Source organism: Macaca nemestrina, chromosome 4, assembly GCF_043159975.1.
Source record: "Macaca nemestrina isolate mMacNem1 chromosome 4, mMacNem.hap1, whole genome shotgun sequence".
NCBI classification, from domain to species: Eukaryota; Metazoa; Chordata; class Mammalia; order Primates; family Cercopithecidae; genus Macaca; species Macaca nemestrina.
Genome location: NC_092128.1, coordinates 142,716,955 through 142,738,817, shown reverse-complemented (window position 1 = coordinate 142,738,817; position 21,863 = coordinate 142,716,955). Strand labels below are relative to the sequence as shown.

The 21,863-nt window shown below is 44.0% G+C and overlaps 1 protein-coding gene across 3 annotated transcripts in view; it reads right to left on the bottom strand.

The window, feature by feature from the left end:
* Positions 1–21,639, bottom strand: part of LOC105466318 (DNA-directed RNA polymerase III subunit RPC9) — a 40,677-nt gene extending 19,038 nt beyond the window's left edge. Inside the window, exons 1-4 of one of the 3 annotated variants that reach the window (XM_011715300.3) lie at positions 21,403–21,526; positions 8,743–8,779; positions 5,629–5,727; positions 3,056–3,150 (exon numbers count right to left, since the gene is read on the bottom strand). In XM_011715300.3, coding sequence (XP_011713602.3) covers positions 3,056–3,150; positions 5,629–5,727; positions 8,743–8,779; positions 21,403–21,410 — 239 coding nt within the window. In that variant the 5' untranslated portion in view covers positions 21,411–21,526. Of the gene's footprint in view, positions 1–3,055; positions 3,151–5,628; positions 5,728–8,742; positions 8,780–21,402 lie in introns of all 3 variants that reach the window. The other 2 variants (XM_071095297.1, XM_071095298.1) reach the window with 2 other exon arrangements.
* Between the last annotated feature and the right edge of the window lie 224 nt (positions 21,640–21,863).

The following is a 21,863-nucleotide window of genomic DNA, read 5'->3' as shown; positions in this document are numbered from 1 at the left end:
GCTGGAGTGCAGTGGTGCGATCTCAGCTCACTGCAACCCCCATCTCTCGGGTTCAAGTGATTCTCCTGCCTCAGACACCCGAGTAGCTGGGACTACAGGCGCCCCCGCCAACACTCCTGGCTAAGTTTTTGTATTTTTAGTAGAGACAGGGTTTCACCATGTTGGCCAGGATGGTCTTGATCTCTTGACCTTGTGAGCCACCTGCCTTGGCCTCCCAAAGTGCTGGGATTACAGGCGTGAGACACTGCGCCTGGCCAATCTTAAATTATTAATATTGTCAAAATGTCAATTCTCCCCCAAAACTGACCTATAGATGTAATACAATCCCAATCAGAATCTCAGCAGGATTTGTTCCAGATATCAACAAGTCAATTCAAAAATGCATACATAGGCCAGGCACGGTAGCTTACGCCTGAAATGCTAGCACTTTGGGCGGCTGAAGCAGGAGGATCACCTGAGGTCAGGAGTTCAAGACCAGCCTGGCCAATACAGTGAAACCCCATCTCTACTAAAAATACAAAATTGGGCCTGGGGGCGGTGGCTCACGTCTGTAACCCCAGCACTTTGGGAGGCCAAGGCGGGCGGATCACAAGGTCAGGAGATCGAGACCATCCTGGCTAACATGGTGAAACCCCGTCTCTACTAAAAATACAAAAAATTAGCCAGGCTTGGTGGTGGGCACCTGTGGTCCCAGCTACGTGGAAGGCTGAGGCAGGAGAATAGCATGAACCCAGGAGGCAGAGCTTGCAGTGAGCCGAGATCGCACCACAGCACTCCAGCCTGGGCGACAGCGAGATTCCATCTCAAAAAAAAAAAAAAAAAAAAAATTAATTAATTAAAAAAAATAAAAACACAAAATTGGCCAGGCACAGTGGCTCATGCCTGTAATCCCAGCACTTTGAGAGGTCGAGGTGGACGGATCATCTGAGGTTGGGAGTTCGAGAAAAATCTGACCAACATGGAGAAACCACGTCTCCACTAAAAATACAAAATTAGCCAAGCGTGGTGGCGCATGCCTGTAATCCCTGCTACTGTGGAGGCTGAGGCAGGAGGAATCACTTGAACCTGAAGGTGGAGGTTGCGGTGAGCTGAGATAGCGCCATTGCACTCCAGCATGAACTCACAAGAGCGAAACTCCATCTCAAAAAAACAGACAAAACAAAACAAAAAAAACTGGGCTAGTTTTCTTCTCATGTAAACCCTTGGTCTATGACATTTTTGATTTTAATAGATTAACTCATTCCAGACCAAGAAAAGGAAATGGACACTACAAGAACTCACAGAATACGATCAAGCCACTTTTGCCTCAAGCAAACACAAACATCGAAGGACTTCATCGATCAACTTTATAAAAAATACTTTTAACTTGTAAACCCTACTTTTTATTCAATTTGGTCTGAATTCTGGGAGTAGGGGTAATGCGATAGGTCATACAAACTGGGACTCCAAGAAAAGATTATTTATTTATTTTTTGAGATGGAATTTTGCTCTTGTTGCCCAAGCTGGAGTGCAATGGCATGATCTTGGCTCACCACCAACTCACTGGCTCACCACAACCTCTGCCTCCCAGGTTCAAGCAATTCTCCTGCCTCAGCCTCCCTAGTAGCTTGGATTACAGGCATGTGCCACCACGCCCAGCTAATTTTGTATTTTTAGTAGAGACAGGGTTTCTCCATGCTGGTCAGGCTGGTCTCGAACTCCCGACCTCAGGTGATCCGCCCGCCTCAGCCTCCCAAAGTGCTGGGATTACAGGCATGAGCCACTGCGCCCGGCCAAGAAAAGATTTTTACACCCCATTAAGATGTGTTCCTCATGGCACATGTACACATATGTAACAAACCTGCACGCTGTGCACATGTACCCTAGAACTTAAAGTTAATAGAAATAAATAAATAAATAAATAAGGAAGGAAGGAAGGAGGTCTTCTCCTGCATTTACCCAGTCAAACCAGAGTTAGTACTTGATTAATATAATATTTGAATTCTGTCTTGTTTTTTCCCCATTTCTATCACATTATCACATTTCCTTCCTTTCAAAACAATTTAACTTATTTTACTAACATTTTGAGATCAGCTCGTGACATTTAATGTTCTCAATAATTAGAGAAGAATTAATTTCATTAGCCTAGAATACACTCACTTGTGTTTCTAAATTAGTAAGCTCATTTTCATCTAGATAATGGAAGGCTAGATGGGTCCCGCTTTAAGAGTAGAACTATTGGTTCTACCAATTTTGGTTTCGAGGCACTGTGTAGGTAAGAATCAAGTGGCCCTGATCCTCAGCTCTTGGAGTGAAGTGCTCTGTAAAGTTTATCTGAATTGAATCGTTAGGGTAGAGGCAGTGTTAATAATATAGAAATGTTTGGCCCTGTTCACAGTAATGATTAATAAATAAGGTTGCATCATTTATGGCTTCTGGAGTCCAAAAAGGACATCTACACATATTATTTCCATGAAGACACCACCCTTCACCCTTGCCCCAGCCTTGTGAGTTTAGCAGATGATCCTTATCTCAGTGGTGAGGATAATGAAACTCAGAGAGGTCAAATACCTTTTCCAAGGTCATAGTGCTAGTAAGGGGCAGAAAATGGACTAGAGCCCAGGTTCCCCGATTCCAATCTTGTCATGCTGTGGTCAGATGCTAGCAGTTGGGAGTTAGCAGATATAAATAAACTGTATTTTGGCTCATTTGATTGAGATCTCTACCCATGACCTAAATTTGCCTTCTTTTCCATGAGGCATTTCCATTTCCCCTCACTCATCTTTTTTGAGAATGTAAATTATCTCTGCTAATTTTGCCGAATAAGCAGGCACACTAATACAGTATCACTAGGAGAAATGAACTTTCTTCATTGATTTAAAAAAAAAAAAAAAAAAAAAGATTTGTTCCTTACTCTAGTCCCTATGTCTAACTTTCAGTTGTTTCATCTACAATACTATAATCCTTCTTTAAATCCAAACCCAGATGAGTATCAATACACCGTAGCTTCGAATGGCTTTCCTCAGCCATCATTTCACCGTGTGTCACTCTCTTCCTACTTAAGAGATTTACTTACTTGGTCAACTTGTGGCTTTTCATTGCTGTGAGAAATTCCCTGACAATCTCAGGACTCTGGTGCCTGCATGGTGTTTTTGATATGTATTTTAACGTCTGGAAAAAAAGAAAAAAGCCAAGCATAAGACAACCCTGAATGAGAAAAAACGAAGGAAATGGCTGTAATTAAAATTCTAAAATTTTGTTTTTAAAAATCCTGTAGAGGTTGGGCACGGTGGCTCACACCTGTAACCCCAGCACTTTGGGAGGCCGAGGTGGCCAAATCACCTGAAGTCAGAAGTTCGAGACCAGCCTGGCCACCATGGTGAAACCCCATCTCTACCAAAAATACAAAAAATTAGCTGGGTGTGGTGGTGCATGCCTGTAATCCCAGCTACTAGGAAGGCTGAGGCAGGAGAAACACTTGAACCCAGAAGGCAGAGGTTGCAGTGAGCCGAGATTGCACCATAGCACTCCAGCCTGGGCAACAGAGTCTGAGACTCTGTCTCAAAAAAAAAAGGAAAGAAAAGAAAAGAAAATCCTATATAAAACAAAGAGGCATTCAGGAGAACCAATCTTCATGTAATTGGAATTCCTGAAAGAGAAAATCAGTAGCTAGAACAGGAAGAATAATTAATGAAATTTTAGAAGAAAATTTTTCTGATTTCAAAAAAAAAAAACTCAATCTGACAATTGTGCTATCATATTTTGAACAATTTTTTAAAAGAGGGGGAACCCAAAGAATAAAATAAATTGCCATGAGTCCACATGGATATATATGAGTGAATAAAATAATGGGTAGGAAGAGACAACTTTTACTTTTTTTTTTTTTTGAGACAGAGTCTCAGAGTCTTGCTCTGTTGCCCAGGCTGGAGTACAGTGGTGTGATCTCCGCTCACTGCAAGCTCCACCTCCCGGGTTCACGTCATTCTCCTGCCTCAGCCTCCCCAGTAGCTGGGACTACAGGCACCTGTCACTACACCTGGCTAATTTTTTTCTATTTTTAGTAGAGCCGGGGTTTCACCTTGTTAACCAGGATGGTCTCAATCTCCTGACCTCGTGATCTGCCCGCCTCAGCCTCCCAAAGTGCTGGGATTACAGGCGTGAGCCACTGTGCCCAGCCAGAAGAGACAACTTTTTCTTATGGAAGAATTCTAACTCATATGAGCTGGGTACAGTGGTGCACACCTGTAATCCCAGCACTATGGGAGGCCAAGGTGGGAAGATCACTTGAGCCCAGGAGTTTGAGACCAGCCTGAACAACACAGTAAAATCTTGCCTCTTAAAATAAAAAAAAAAATTGTATCTAATAAGCATAGAAAGAATGAGAAAAATTATAAATCACTCTCAGGCAATTGTACCATAGTCATAATTACTGCAGGAAAGATCCACCAATGAGTGCTAAAATTGATGGTTAAAAGCTTAAGGAAGCGTAGGCTGTTTTCATAGCCTCAAAGCATCTCCCACAAAATATTTTTTAATTACTGTGGTGGTTTTAACACACATCCACAAATTCTTTGACATCCTTCCCTTCAAGAGGTGGAGATTAACCTCCCCCTTCCCCTTGAATATGGGCGGAACTTGGTGAATCCTTTCTAACATAATATGGAAATGAAGAAACGGTAGCTTTACAGTGGAGAAACCGGGCAGATACCATCTTAACCAAATGACCAAAGTTAACAACATTAGCCATAAGAAACATCGACATCATGTACCCCGAGAAATCATGACACAAGAAGGGGAGATCACCTCTGTGGTACTCTTCCTCAAAAGCCATAGGTTCTGTGTAATCATAAGAAAACATCAGACAATCACAAATCAAGGGACATTCTACAAAATACTTGACAAGCCCTTTAGAAGTGTCAAGGTCATGGAAGACAAAGGAAGAGTAAGGATACAGATCGAATGACATTATGGAGACATGTTAACTAAATACAAAATGGTATCCTGAATTGAATCCTGGAACCCAGAAGACAGCAATGGGAAAACAAGGTATTCAAATAAAATTTTAGCTTAGTTTAGCAGTATGTACCACTGTTAATTTCTTGGTTTTGATCACTGTACCATGGTTATGTAAGATGTTAACATCAGAGAAAACTATGGGAAGGGTACATGAAAACTCCCAGCACTGTCTCTACAACTTTTATGTAAGAGAAAAATGGCTGGGTGTGGTGGCTCACACCTGTAATCCCAGCATTTTGGGAGCCCGAGGTGGGCGGATCACCTGAGGTCAGGAGTTCGATACCAGCCTGACCAACATGGAGAAACCCTGTCTCTACTAAAAATACAAAATTAGCTGGGCAAGGTGCTGCATGCCTGCAATCCCAGCTACTCGGGAGGCTGAGGCAGGAGAATGGTGTGAACCCGGGAGGTGGAGCTTACAGTGAGCGGAGATCGTGCCACTGCAATCCAGCCTGGGTAACACAGGGAGACTTCGTCTCAAAAAACAAACAAACAAACAAACAAAATCAGGTTAGAGTAAAACTATTCAGATCATATAAAAAGTGATCTTGATTTCGGCAGCCAGTCACTGGGAGAATAAACCCCTCTCCCTCAGTGGTACTTTAGGTAGGTCTGCCAGAAGCCCAGGCTTACTTCATAGGTGATGGTGTTCAAGTTCTGTTGTCCAGAGCTGTGTTTATTCTTTCCACTTTCTTTACGCTGCTCCTTCAGATCAGTTAGTAACTGAAACACCTAGAAGGAGATACAAAAAAGATGTTTATGAATACATTCGAGAAATATATCTATCCAAGGTCAGTGGTTTGGAAGGATAAACAGGAAAGTGTAGTACTTCCTTTCACCCGCCCATTACGCAGCTTCCAACTCTTGGATTTGAGCAAATGAGTCCTAGAGGCAGATGACATTTTACAAAAATGCTCTTATATAAGCCAAATAATCCAAATTCATTAATTTATTTAAAATATTTCAAGTATTTCCTATCAATATATACATCACTAATCTCCTCTGATCTCAAAACTATACTATTTGAAAGCAGATTTTCTTAAAACAAATATTTTGCTAAAAAAGAATTATGTGACCAGGCACGGTGGCTCATGCCTGTAATCCCAGCACTTTGGGAGGCCAAGACGGGCAGTTCACGAGGTCAGGAGATCAAGACCATCCTGGCTAACACGGTGAAACCCTGTCTCTACTAAAAATACAAAAAATTAGCTGGATGTGGTGGCACGTGCTTGTAATCCCAGCTACTCGGGAGGCTGAGGCAGGAGAATCACTTGAACCTGGGAGGCAGAGGTTGCAGTGAGCCTGGATGGTGCCACTGCACTCCAGCCTAGGTGACAGAGCGAGACTCCCTCTGGGAAAAAAAAAAAAAAAAAGAATTCTGCTTCTCTAGTATAAAAATCTAATATAATGATTTCTTTCTGGAAAATAAAAATTTTGAGGCAAGTGATAAGACAGAGTTTACCCCCCCAAAAAAAAGAAAGGAAAAAATACTACGGATCTTTAGAAGTAAACTTTCCCCACAAGGATAACACATACAGGCATTAGTGCTGGGGGCAGGGGGGATCTCAATCTCATTCCTGTTTTAGAGATTCTACCAGAGAAGTGAAGAAAATGCAGGCTCACACACCATTACTAGATACAATGGAACCCCTTTCGTCTGCTGTTCCTTTCAGAAATAGTGACATGAGATCAATGAATGCAATGTTTCCCCAACGGATAAAACACCCAAACACCTAGCAAAGTCCAAACTGGACAAGGAGTCTCCTAAAAGCCAAAGGCTTGGCCAATGACCATTCAACCATTTCCTTCCTGTTCTAAGCTGCAACCATTTACGATTGAGCCTTTAGGGAGGAAAGAATACGGCCAACTGTGTTTATTCTACTACCTTCTAATTTGTGGGGCGGGGTGGGGGGCACAAGGGGGAGGTTTCTTTCTTTCTTTTTGCTGTCTTCAACTCTGGGAGCTTTTTTTGGGGACAGGGTCTCAAAGGCTGTCTCCCAGGCTGGAGTACAGTGGTGATCACTGTAACCTCAAACTCCAGGGCTCAAGGGAACCTCCCCTCTGTCTTCCAAGTAGCTAGGACCATAGTAGGTGTTTGCTACCATGCCCAGCTAATTTTTTTTTTTTTTAAAGAGATGGGGGTCTTGGCCGGGCGTGGTGACTCAAGCCTGTAATCCCAGCACTTTGGGAGGCTGAGACAGGCGGATCACGAGGTCAGGAGATCGAGACCATCCTGGCTAACATGGTGAAACCCCGTCTCTACTAAAAAAATACAAAAAACTAGCTGGGCGAGGTGGTGGGCGCCTGTAGTCCCAGCTACTTGGGAGGCTGAGGCAGGAGAATGGCATGAACCCGGGAGGCGGAGCTTGCAGTGAGCTGAGATCCGGCCACTGCACCCAGCCTGGGCGACAGAGCGAGATTCCGTCTCAAAAAAAAAGAAAAAAAAAAAAGATGGGGTCTTGCTATGTTTCCCAGGCTGATCTCTAACTCATAGCCTCAAGTAATCCTCTCTCCTTGGCCTTCCAAAGTACTGAGATTATAGACGTGAGCCACCGCATTTAACCTACTACCTTCTAGACCTCCTCTGAGTCTTCCTGAGTTTAGACTCTGGCACATGGAAAATTCACAATCAAGGTAGAAATGGTTCTTTCTACACCTAGAGTTAGCCTATCAGATGGTTTTGCTAGTGCCAAATAGGAGGCAAAAATGCTGGAATATCTCCTCTCTTACCAACCTTTTTCCTTCTTTTCCTTTCTCCAGCAATCCCACCCTAAGCCCCAAAAATTCTACATTTCTTAATTTCTACTATTCAGAAAGGTGAGTCAACTAAACTCACTTTTATTTATTTATTTTTTTTAAGTAGGGACGGGGTTTCACCATGTTGGCCAGGATGGTCTTGATTTTCTGACCTCGTGATCCTCCTGCCTTGGCCTCCCAAGTGCTGGGATTATGGGCGTGAGCCACCGCGCTCAAACTAAACTCACTTTCAAAATAAGGATATGAATACCCATAAGACTATTTGCAATGTATAAAAGCATTATAAATATATAAATATATCAAGGGTGATAATTAGGAAAAAGCATAAAAAATGTAATGTGAAATTTTGCAGACAGAAACAGCCTTAAAATACTTTTAGATATTAGACATAGCTTCTATACTATGACTACATCCCAAATGATGATCTAGAATCTTTGAGATTTAAAGAAGGTTGCCACCTCTAAATTAGAGTCTTCCCAGCTTCCCTGAAGTACTATGTATAACGTATCAAGCTTACACTATTCCAAGGTCCACCAGATGGTGCCATATGTCTTGTTTTAAAGTGGAAAATCCAAATAAATTCAGTCATTTCTTTTTTCTTTTTCTTTTTTTTTTAGACGGAGCCTCGCTCTATCGCCCAGGCTGGAGTGCAGTGGCGCATCTTGGCTCATTGCAACCCCTGCCTCCTGGGTTCAAGTGATCCTCCTGCCTCATCTGGGATACCAAGTAGCTGGGACTACAGGCACGTGCCACCACACCTGGCTAATTTCTGTATTTTTAGTAGAGACTAGGTTTCACCATGTTGGCCAGGCTGGTGTTGAACTCCTGACTTCAAGTGATCCACTCGCCTCAGCCTCCCAAAGTACTGGGATTACAGGCATGAGCCAATGCGCCCAGCCTGAATTCAGTCATTTCTAACCAAAATGAATTTAACAATCTTAGTTACAAAGGGCAAACTATCAGAGAGGAAAATGTAACAGTCCAATTTACCTCGTAGTTACTGAGAAGCGCAGAACTGGCATCCTTCCTGAAAAAGAAAAGTAAGCTATCATCAGTCTGCGCTCACACCCCTTTCTGGGTATCAAATATCTGTAAAAGAATTCCTGTCAAGATGTAGTAGTCCACTTTTTGAATTTAGGGCCTACAACCTAAAATTGAAATTGAGAAATGTCTTAAGTCCAACATGGTTTAGCTAGCTGTGGGCAATTTCAGAGCAGACTTGGGATCAAAGTGCTGTCCCATCACACAGCCATGTCCTCTCCCCATTACTGTCTGCCTCCCATCAGCTACTGACATCCTGGGCTAGCCACGTCCTCCTGCTGAATCAACAGAAATGGGCCACTTAACACTAACGTCACCACTGGGAATTCCAGCCATGGTCAAGTATCCTGCCAAATATCCACTGTGCTCCAAGGGTGTTCCCACCTACATCAACTCAACAGGCAGAGTCAGGGTGGCAAGCAGCGGCCAAAAGCCTGGTTCCCTGTGTAACAGTTAATCCAGGCAATATGCCATCTTTCCTGAGTGAAGAAACACAACGATGTTACATATATTAAATCACAATCAATCCACCCTACAATAGCACAACAGAAAGCATTGTTTCAGCAGTCTGGAGGCAGTGGAGTATGACAAAGAGCATAGTTTTGAAATCAAGACTTGGGTTCATATTCTAGCTCTGCCATTTATGTGCTGTGAGAATTTTAGTTAAGTTAATTACTCCCTAAGTTTTCCTTCTACAATAAAAATGGGATGAAACTAGTATCTAAAAGTATGGCCTGGATTCTAAATCCAGCTCCTGAATTCTTTGGCTGTGTGAATCTGGGCAAGTTACTTAATCTCATTATGTTTAAATTTCCTATCTATGAAATGGCAATTATAGCATCGGCCTTGTAAGACTGTTCACAGGGTTCACTGGAAACATGTAAAGTACCTGGAACATAATAAGTGCTCAATAAGCGCCAACATTATCATTACCACTACCTGTGCAACTACCACTACCACCAGCTCCTCCTACCTCATCAAACTGTTATGATGAAGTGAGACAACAAATTTTAAAAGTTTAGAATAGTTCTTGGTACTTGTATTAACATTTCCATAATGGAAGACTATTATTTTTAAAAGATGTTATCTCAGCTAATTCTCATTAAAACCTCTCTGACGTAGGAGCTATTCATATGATCCCTACTGTATAGAGAGGAAGCCAAGGTTCAGAAATTAAATAACTTGCTCAAGGTCACACAGTAAGAAGCCTAAACAAAGTGGAAGGTAACTATGGAATTGTGGGAAATGAGACTGGACTGGATGAATGGAAATTCGTAATGCAGAATCCTGAAAAATCAGGTAGAGGGGTCTGCACTTGACATAATGTGCAACAGAGACACCTGTATTTTCTTAAACCAGGAGTGCAGCGAGATGATGCAAATGATGACCCAGGATTTCAAAAGCACGGACCAAACAGAGAGGTGATTTCCCAGCCAATAAATAAAGCAAAACCAACAAGGCTCGACCTAGGCCTTAGGTCATCAGCACAGTGATGTCAGCACTGTAATCAAATCAGCTCTGTGCTACCAGTGATCCAAATGCTACCAGTGATTCAAGCTACGATTTCACAAAAGTGCTGCTTTGCCCAAATGACCACAAACACACTCAGGTCACAGAGTATCATATTTGAAAGGAACCTAACACAGGAAGGACAATGCATAATTAGTGCATGTGATGCAGTTCATTTAAAATTGAAAATGACAAGTGAAACCACATGTCATCTTTGCCTACTTAATCAGGAAATCAGCCCACTGGCTTCCTCCTATCTTTGCTTGAAATTGAGTTATAACTTAACTCCCTGTGCTCTACACAATATGAGACATTAAGACATCTCTTCCTGGAATACTTGACTGGAGAAAAAAATATGAATGTTATTTCTCTTTGGGGCCAATGGATCCATCCCAGGTGCACTGTTACAACTTCATTTCCAAATCATGGCCCCTTCTCTGTCACTCAGAACATTCCACGCTCTGGGAAATTTGTCCTTAGCCATTCCAAGTTACTACCCCACTAAACAAGTCAATATTGTAATGCAAGAATCCAAAGAACAGCCTCTGCCTCTTCTAGAACAAATATAAAGGAGGAAAACTCTCTTTCACATAAGTTTTAATGAATCTGTGTTTTCGGATCAAGAGAACAATCGATGTTTACACACGTACTGCATTTTGCAGACTCTGGCTGACAGAAGCTGATTTATCCATTGATTTTTATCAGGAAGATAAATTGTTTTTTAAACCCAGCCAAATACTCACAGTATAAATGCCCATGTATGCCAGGCCTTTCTTTATTTAATAAAATGTCAAGAGGTACCTTATCTACCTTTTATGAAGTCCTAAACGAGCTGTATGTATGGGAAATTTTTTTAAAGGCAGTTTTTATTCTTGAGAAGTGACTGTAACCACCACTAAATGACAGATTGTTGGCAACAGGATACGGTGAAACCAGACAGACATCAACTTAATCAAGTTATCCAATTTCACAGCACCAATGATGTGACGCATGAGAAAGACACATCTCTCAGAGTAATCCAGCCCCAACATGTTTCATTCAAATCTATCCATGGGGATACAGTCAGAGAATTCCAAACTGAGGAAGAGTCTTCAAAACAACTGGGTTAGATTCAGACTCTTCAAATATCAATGTCATCTGTCAGAATGCCAATGTCACAAAAAGAAGCTAAGGAAATTTCCAGAGGAAAGAAAATTAAAGAAACATGACAACTAAATGCAATGTGCAGTTCTTCACTGGATCCTGAATTGGGAGGAAAAAGAACACTATTAGGACAACTGAAAAAATATGAGTTTACATTGTTTGTCTTAGTAATAGCAGATAAATTAGCGCTAAGTTTCCTGAGTGTGATAAGGCAATTAGAGCTCCACAGAATGCCCTGTTTTTTCAAGAAGGGGTGAAATGATCTGATATCTACAACTCTCTAACGGTTCAGTTAAGTAAGTGTGTGCACCTGTGTATGGAGAGAAAGCTTATGCCTGTGCAAAAGAAATAAGGGAATGCCAGGCATGGGGGCTCACACCTGTTATCCCAGCTATTCCGGAGGCTGAGACAGGAGGAAGCTTCAGCCTGGAGTTTAGGTCCAGCCTGGGCTCAAGTGTCTCTAATCAAAAACAAAGAAAGGAAGAAAGAAAGGAAGGAAGGGAGGTAGGGAGGGAAAGAGAGAGGGAGGGAAAAGAAAAAAGAAAAGAGAAAAAGAAAAAGGCAGCAAATATCCGAATCAAAACGTTAACAAGTGGTGACTCTAGGTAACAAGTATACAAGTATTTGTGGCACTCTTTTTGCAGCTGTTTCATAGGTTTAAAATTTTTCATGCTAAGAAGTTAAGGAATATGAAAATGTGAAACTATGGCCAGGTGCGGTGGCTCACGCCTGTAATCCCAGCACTTTGGGAGGACAAGGCGGGCGGATCACGAGGTCAGGAGATCGAGACCATCCTGGCTAACACGGTGAAACCCCATCTCTACTAAAAATACAAAAAATTAGCCGGGCGCAGTGGCGGGCACCTGTAGTCCCAGCTACTCGGGAGGCTGAGGCAGGAGAATGGCGTGAACCCGGGAGGAAGAGCTTGCAATAAGCCGAGACTGCGCCACTGCACTCTAGCCTGGGCAACAGAGCAAGAGTCCGTCTCAATAAAAATAAAAAATAAAAAAAAAAGAAAATGTAAAGCTAAAATAAAGAATGCCATAAGGTTAAAAAAAAAAACAACTGTAACTTATAATTGAGGATGTAAAATACATTTTCCCCCAAAGTTGTTTTTTTTTGTTGTTGTTGTTTTTTGAGACAGAGTTTCACTCTCGTTGCCCAGGCTGGAGTGCAATGGCATGATCTCAGCTTACCACAACCTCCACTTCCCGGGTTCAAGCGATTCTCCTGCCTCAGCCTCCCAAGTAGCTGGTATTACAGGCATGAGCCACCACACCCGGCTAATTTTGTATTTTTAATAGAGACAGGGTTTCTCCATGTTAGTCAGGCTGGTCTCGAACTCCACCTCAGATAATCTGACCGCCTTGGCCTCCCAAAGAAGTGAGATTACAGGTGTGAGCCACCACACCGGGCCTCTAAAAGTTTTTTAGAGGTACTAGAACTTACTAGACACATCTAGCAATTATAAATGTACAAGCTGTTGATCTCTACAAAGCAGAACTGTCTGCTCTACAGCTAACACTTCAGTATTATATAATATATTCACACGCAATCAGACTTCCAGAAACTGCTTACCTATACAAAAACTTCATATTCTCCTGTAGGACTTAAAATAGTACTCATTTTATTTACATGTGTTTAAAGCAAATACTCCAAATGCATTTTAAAGACTGTCTAGAAAAAAGTTCAGGGACTTGTGCTCATAGAGGAGAGACCATGTGAGAACACAGCAAGACGTATGCAATCTGCAAGCTAAGGCAAGAGGCCTCAAAAGAAACCAAACCTGCTACACCTTGATCTTCGACTTCCAGTCTCCAGAACTGTCAGAAAATAAGCTTTTGCAGTCAAAGCCACCCACTGTGTGGTGCTTTCTAAAATCAGCCCTGGCAAATTAACATGGCAATGCTTGAGTAAAAAAACAAAACAAAAACAACTGTCTAAATCAATACCACAGGCAGGCAGTTACTTAATTTCCTCAAGTAATGAATTAGATGACTGAAGCTGACGTTCTATTTGACACTTAACTTGTAAAATTTGCTTAAAACGGTGAGTCAATTAAATGGATGTAAACAACTAGTTGGGGAAACTGAATTCGAAATAAACAGAACAAAAAAATCTCTCAGTGAACTTTCCTTAGAAGCAAACACATACACAAATGGCCCATGCAAACAGTGCCTATTATTTATTTATTTATTTTTGAGACGGAGTCCCACTCTGTTGCCCAGGCTGGAGTGCAGTAGCACGATCTTGGCTCACTGCAAGCTCCGCCTCACCGGTTCACGCCATTCTCCTGCCTCAGCCTCCAGAGTAGCTGGGACTACAGGCGCCCGCCACCACGCCTGGCTAATTGTTTGTATTTTTAGTAGAGACGGGGTTTCACTGTGTTAGCCAGGATAGTCTCAGTCTCCTGACCTCGTGATCCGCCTGCGTGGGCCTCCCAAAGTGTTGGGATTACAGGCGTGAGCCACCGAGCCCGGCCAAACAGTTCCTATTAACTGCCACACAGTTAACTCTTATGCAGGCAATGATTAAAAGAATTGTTCAAATTCTCCTATGCCCAACCTATGCTATCAAGTCATGCTCTGAAAAACTAAACTCTGGTACAAGCAAACTGGGCAGCTTCTGAAATCAATGAACAAATTAACCTGTAGCATTCTCTTGGGATCTAGCACATGGGTATCCTCTTTTCAGTCCTGTTACTGGGTTCTTATAGTACCTATTACCTACCTTTTATAAATATCAGTATTTTCGGCTGTAAAAGGAAAGAAATCCTGACACTACCTCAAAAAAATGGTACAGAGGATAGTGTCCACTTTGCTAATTATACATATTATGTTCAAGAATAAAAGAGTGGACACAAACCTTTCTAGCATATCAATGATCATTTATAGACAAAGCCAAACAGCAAATACCTTATATATAGACATACCTAACTTTGCTATATAAATATTTTGCATGGTGGCGCATGCCTGTAGTCTCAGCTAGTGAGGAGGCTGAGGCAGGAGAATCGCTTGAACCCAGGAGGTGGAGGTTGCAGTGAGCTGACATCGCACCATGCACTCCAGCCTAGGTGATGCAGCGAGACTCCATATTAAAAAAAAAAAAAAAAGAAAAAATTGTAACCTTTTACTTGAGGAAAATACATTTCCAAGTAATGGTCAAGAAGTTTTTATTTTTAAATTGTCAATCAAATAAAGCATAAGTATTCCTCCCCTTTAATAAATTTCTGGGCCGGGCGCAGTGGCTCATATCTGTAATCCCAGCACTTTGGGAGGCAGAGGCGGGTGGATCACCTGAGGTCAGGAGTTCAAGACCAGCCTGGTCAACATGATGAAACCCCATCTCTACTAAAAATACAAAAATTACCCAGGCAGTTACTCCGGAGGCTGAGGCAGGAGAATTGCTTGAACCCGGGAGGCGGAGGTTGCAGTGAGCCAAGATTGCGCCATTGCACTCCAGCCTGGGTGACAAGAGCGAAACTCTTTCAAAAAAAAGAAGAAATTTCAGGTATTATTATTATTATTGGTACTATTATTATTATTCTATACTATTTACTTAGTAGGTATTTACTCAATAAGAATTTTTAAAGTAGCAAAAACTTAGGGGAGTTGTTCATTGTACCTCCTCACTTCAGGTTCTGGGAGTGTCTGATGAGGTACAATATACAGTCATCCCCTGGTATTCATTGGAGATTGGTCCCAGGACCCCCACATATACCACAATCCGAACATGCTTGTCTCCCAGAGAGCCTTGCAGAACCAGCAGCTAGGAAGTCAGCTCTCCACGTACGCGGTATATTCTCAACCCTCAAATATGGTTATTTTCATTCTCTGCATTGGGTTGCAGATTTGGAACCTGCAGATAAGGAGGGCCAACTGCATTTATTTTTTAACACCTGCGTATAAGGAGATCCATGAAGTTCAAGCTTGTGTTGTTCAAGGGTCAACTGTATCTGCAACTCAAGGTTCTGCTAAAGATCCCACGGAGCAGACTTCCAAACGCCACACCTCCTGTTGATGACCAGGTAAGGACCAGAAGTTAGGCTTCCAGACCTTTCCACTCCAGGGCCCTTCACTCCCAAATCACATGTCTATATTAGGAAACCTCATTTTCCCATGAATTACTGGCTGCAAAATTCTGGATTGGTCACCAGAAGTCACTGACTACTTGGCAGAAGTGGACAGGCTGTTACAAGAACAAAAACCCCTTGATTCAAACCATTTCACTTGGGAAAGTCAGAAAATATACACGCCTAGCAACTAGGATGCTAGCTAATGAATTCCTATACAGTCGGTCCTCCTTAGCCTCAGGTTCCACATCCTTAGATTCAACCAACTTCAAATGAAAAACATGCAAAAAAAAATTTTAAGAAAATGCTACACTGTTGCTGACATGTACTATGTAGTTAGGCCTAGGATGGCTGCCTCTGTACTAAACATGGACAGACTGCTTTTTGTCATTATTCCCTAGACAACACAGTACAATAACTATTTACACAGCCTTTACATTGCATCAGATATTATAATTTGGTTGAGAATCAAAGTTTTTCCTCTGCTCTCACCTGACAACAATCTATACAGAAGACTTCTGTGACCAGACGCGTGGGGATTTCTCTCGACCAATAAGCAGGCAATCAACTCTGCAGCCAACACCAGCTGGGTATCTTCCCATCCAATTCAATCCGGACACTAACTACCTGGAAACAGTGTCAGATTCCATGGGCTGAGGGCTCAGTCCCAGAAGACTACCCCTACTTCAGACACCAGTCACACAAGTCAGGGCCTCCAGAACTTCTCAATGACGGGCTTCAAGCTGCAGTTCCCAGGACCTCCTTTTCGGGTTTCATTAATTTGCTAGAATGGCTCACAAAACACTTACTTAGGTTCACTGGTTTATTATAAAGGATATTACCAAGGATACAGATGAAGTGGTGCACAGGGTGAGATGGAGAGGGGACGCAGAGCTCTATGCCCTTCCCAGGCGTACCACCCTCCAGAAACATCTACCTATTAGGCTATCTAGAAGTTCTCTTGGGCGTTTTGCAGAGATTTCATTGGAGAGAGATGATTGAAGCATGGCCAACCTCATAGTAATTGATTGAACAAAGAGTGTGATCTAATACTAGCAGACTGAGTGCAGAAACCCAGCAAGGCCTGTCCAGATTCTCCTTGGCCTCTCTGTGCGGTATTCCTTCCTCCTGGGTAAGGGGCAGGACCCCCTCTGAAACAATCAGACAAGACAGGTCAGAGATTTTATCGCCAGCTCTAAGACAGAAAGGCAGCGGATGATTAGAGAGCAAGAGACGGACAGAGCTTCTGTTTTCTGAGGCCTGCTTCTGAGGCTTACAACACCCCAACATTCTTTTTTTTTTTTTTTTTTTGAGACAGTCTCACTCTGTCACCCAGGCTGGAGTGCAGTGGCACGATCTTGGCTCACTGCAAGCTCCGCCTCCCGGTTCATGCCATTCTCCTGCCTCAGCCACCCGAGTAGCTGGGACTACCGGCGCCTGCCACCACGCCCGACTAATTTTTTGCAGTTTCAGTAGAGACGGGGTTTCACTGTGTTAGGATGGTCTTGATCTCCTGACTTCATGATCCACCTGCCTCGGCCTCCCAAAGTGCTGGGATTACAGGCGTGAACCACCGTGCCTGGTCAGAGCATCCCAACATTCTAACAAAAGACTGTCTTTTACCTTTACTGCTCTGAAGCTGTTCCAAGGCCGCTTCAGGAACTATGGACAAAGGACAAATACTTTAACAAAAGTTATGCTTACTATTTTAGTCACTCAGGAAGTAACAAGGACTATGGCAGTTGTGAGCCAGGAACCATGGACAAAAACTGGTATTATGTGTCATGAAATCACAATAAGTAATCTAGAGACAATTTAAAGTATATGGGAGAATGTGCACAGGTTATATGCAAATACCACACCATTTTACATAAGGGACTTGAGCATCTGTGAATTTTGGTATACGCAGGGGGTCCCAGAACCAGTCCCTCAAAGACACTGAGCGATGACTATATTTATGAAGCTAATAAAGTATTGTTATATTACTTTATTGAACAAGTATTTGCTGAATGCCTACTGTGTGCCAGATGCAATGCTAAGCACTAGGTGAACACACACTGGTCCCCACCCTCCAAACAAGTAAACATACATTTATTATTGCAACTTGTAATTATTTAAGGGAAAGTAAATCAAGACGATATGAGAGACAAAAAGAACTTATGTTAGACTTACTGAAGAGGAAAGGCAACTTTGAAAAGGGACACAACCTTCAAGATGAGAACAGGTGGCCAGGTGTGGTGGCTCACGTCTGTAACCCCAACGCTCTGGGAGGCTAAGGCAGGCACATAACCTGAGGTCAGGAATTCAATACCAGTCTGGACCAGTCTGGCCAACATGGAAACCCTGTCTCTATTAAAAATACATAAATTAGGCCGGGTGCGGTGGCTCAAGCCTGTAATCCCAGCACTTTGGGAGGCCGAGACGGGCGGATCACGAGGTCAGGAGTTCGAGACCATCCTGGCTAACACGGTGAAACCCCGTCTCTACTAAAAAATACAAAAAACTAGCCGGGCGAGGTGGTGGGCGCCTGTAGTCCCGGCTACTCGCGAGGCTGAGGCAGGAGAATGGCGTAAAAACCAGGGAGGCGGAGCTTGCAGTGAGCTGAGATCCGGCCACTGCACTCCACCCTGGGCGACATAGCGAGACTCCGTCTCAAAAAAAAAAAAAAAAACATAAATTAGCTGGGCATGGTGGCACACACCTGTAATCTCAGCTACTTGGTAGGCTGAGGCACGAGAATCTTGAACCCTGGTGGCACAGGTTGCAGTGAGCCGAGACTGCGCCATTGTACTCCAGCCTAGGTGACACAGCGAGACTCCATCTCAAAAACAAACTTTAAAAATACAATAAAAAGAAGAGAACAGGGTGAGGGCGAGGAGGAAAGTATACCAGACAGAGGGTATCGCAAATGCAATTGTCCTCAGAAAGTGCTTAGAAGGTTAGAGGAGAAGGAAATACCTGTCAGTGGAGTGTGTGTCTGGGAGGTTGGGAGAGTGGCAAGTGGTCAGGCTGGGGAGTAGGTGAGGTTTCACAGGGTCTTGCAGGTCCTGGTAAGAGATGGAGATTTCCTCTACGTGCAATGGAAAGTCAATGAAGGGTTTTACCCAGGGGGTGACATGTTCCAGTCATTACTTAAGATCACTCCAGTTGCCATGTGGAGAACAGAATGGAGGCTGGGGAAGAGTGAACACTCAAAGGCTATTGCTTAATCCAGCCCAGAGGTGATGGACTATAAAGCTCACAGTGGAGACGGTGAAAAGTAGCTGCATTCAAAATACATTCTAGGGTGGAGACAACAAGACCACTGATGGACTAGATTTACGGAGTGAGGAGAGAGGGCTAGATTTTTGGTCTATGCAATTGGATAGATGATGAGAAGAGGCTAGAAACACACCTTTGGGAACCATCAGCACACAGATGGGTTAAATGACAGAGCGTGGAGAGAAAGGGTCCCAGGACTGAGACCTAAGATACCTCAACACTTAGACATCCAGCAAGGGAGGAATGGGACCCAGGGAAGGACACTGTGAAGTAATCCTTGATGTAGGAGGAAATATCACAAAGGAACATGTAACATGAAGAAAGGAAAGTTTCTAGAGTTTCTGTATTAACCACTGCTGAGAGATCAAAAAAGTTGAGGCCAGAAAATCAACCTCTGGATTTGAAAAGACGGAGGGATGGAGGGATCAGGGTTTTTTTTGTTGTTGTTGTTGTTGTTTTGGAGATGTAGTCTTGCTCTGTCGCCCAGGCTGGAGCGCAGTGGCACAATCTGGTTCACTGTAACCTCTGCCTCCTGAATTCAAGTGATTCTCCTGCCTCAGCCTCCTGAGTAGCTGGGATTACAGGCACCCAAAACCACACCTGGCTAATTTTTTAATTTTTAGTAGAGACAAGGTTTTGCCATGTTGGCCAGGTTGGTCTCAAACTCCTGACCTCAGGCGATTCGCCCATCTTGGCCTCTTAAAGTGCTGGGATTACAGGTGTGAGCCACCGCGCCCCCTGGATCAGGTAATCTTAACATTCATTTCTGTAGACCAGTGAGGAAGAAAGCCCAACAGAATGGTTGAGAGAAAGAGGGGCTAATCAGCACTTTCAAGAAGTTTTGTTGGGATGGGAAGCAGAAATGGAGTAAGAGGTGGACATGTATGTGGGGACAGGGGATTTTCTAAGATGAATACATTAAAGCAGGGTTGTATGCTCACAGGAAATGCTCCAGTAAAGAGGGAAAAATTAGTAATGATGGCTTGGACTAGAGTAAATTATATGAATAGTTTTTCAGGTTGCAGATGAAATCCGATCCGTGGGTTGCAAAATTAATTCAGTGGGTCAACCTTTTTTGTTCTGTTTTGTATTGTTTTAGACAGAGCCTTGCTCTGTCACTCTGTCAGGAGTGCAGTGGCTCCATCTGAGCTCACTGCAGCCTCCTGGTCTCAAGCGGTCCTCCCATCTCTGCCTTGTAAGTAGCTGAGACTACAGGCATGCACTACCACACCCAACTAGCTTTTTAATTTTTTGTAGAGACAGGGTCTCCCTATGTTGCCCAGGCTGGTCTCCACCTCCCAGGCTCAAGTGATCCTCCTGCCTAAGCTTCCCAAAGTGCTGGGATTACTGACATGAGCCACCATGCTTGGCCCCCTTCATCTTAAAAAATAGACAATATGAGAGTGTACTCCATACATTATTGTTTCATGATCCTTTCATTTCAGTTACACAGACATATTGTGTTAAGTTAAAAAAAAAAAAAATGGGAAGGGACCAGGTGAGGTGGCTCACGCCTGCAATCCCAGCATTTTGGGAGTACAAGGCAGGAGGATCACTTGAGCTTAGGAGCTGGAGACCAGCCTGGGCTGTAGTGAGATCCTGTATCTACAAAACTTTTTAAAAAAATTAGCCGTGAGTGATGGTGTGGGCCTGTAGTCCCAGCTACTGGAGGGGCTGAAGCAGGATTGCTTGAGTCCGGAAGGTGAGGCTGCAGTGAACCATGATTACACCATTGCACTCCCGCCTGGGGGACACAGCAAGACCCTGTTTCTTAAGAAAAAACAATTAAGAATGTAAAAATCTGAAATGCCATCGTACATATAACCATTAAACACGAGGCAAAAGAACATAAAGGAAACTGAATCAAATAATCAGTGCACAGAGAACACAAGATAGGTAAATACCTACAAGTTAATATCAACCATATAAAGCCCACATTCGGAGTAGATGCAAAAACTTCCATTTGCACGACGTGCAACGAGCAAGCATGGAAAAGACCACGTGGAGTTAAATTGTCAGAAAATCTTTTACCCTCGCCTGTACACACCCACACACCCCGTGCTGTTTCTCCGGTCCCAGTCCTGGCTCACATCCTTCCCTTCTCCCCACAAAAACCAGCCCCTTCCCTCACAGCGTTGACTGCTCCCATCAAACTCTGAGAGCAGCTCTTCCGAGTGAGAGCCCCCCAGGGGCCCAGTGCTGCAAGCAGAGCTCTACCCGGCCCTGATTCATCTTTTCTCCAGGTACTTTCAGGGCGAACAGACTCAGGCCTTTATAGCCTTCTAAGTCCTGGCTCGGATACCAGGCTGGGCTCCACTCCCGCACTGTGACCCAAAAACGCTGGTAAATGAATGAGAGAAGGAGGGCGCACACTGAAAGGCAACCAGACCCGGAGGTGTTCGGCCGCGCACCCCAGACACAGGGTGTGGAGGGGAAGCGAAGGTTCGGAGGGGCAAAGCGAGAGTCCCGTTCGTCCCCGTCCCCACCCCGCGGCCCTCCCGGACAGGGCCGGCCCGCTGCCCTCACTTCCGTACGAGGGTCGCCAAGTTCCCAAGGATCTCGGCTCTCAGCGGTCAAACCGATGGGCTCCTCGGCCGAAAAGGGACGTGCCCGGGGAGACTTACACTTCCATGACGTCCCGCCTCGTCGCCCCTAGCTGCCAGCAGACCAAGAACCTCACACGTCACAGCTGTCCCCGCCGCCGCCGACCGCGCCAAGGTGCCAGCTCCGCGCGCCAAGGTGCTCGCCGGGATTGCAGCGCTGCATGCCGGGAGCCTGGCGGACCCGGAACCTCGCGCTGCGCGTTCGCCTTTCTCGGGGGCGCGGGTGGGGGAGTGTTCCTGCATCCTTTCACCAGGCCTACGTAAGACTGCTATGCGTTTGCGGACAGGATTATCTCTTGTTTTCTTTTCTTTTCTTTTCTTTTTTTTTTTGAGACGGAGTCTCGCTCTGTCGCCCAGGCTGGAGTGCAGTGGCGCGATCTCGACTCATTGGAACCTTCGCCTCCTGGGTTCAAGCGATTCTCCTCCTGCCTCAGCCTCCCAAGTAGCTGGGACTATAGGCGCTTGCCACCAAGCCCGGCTAA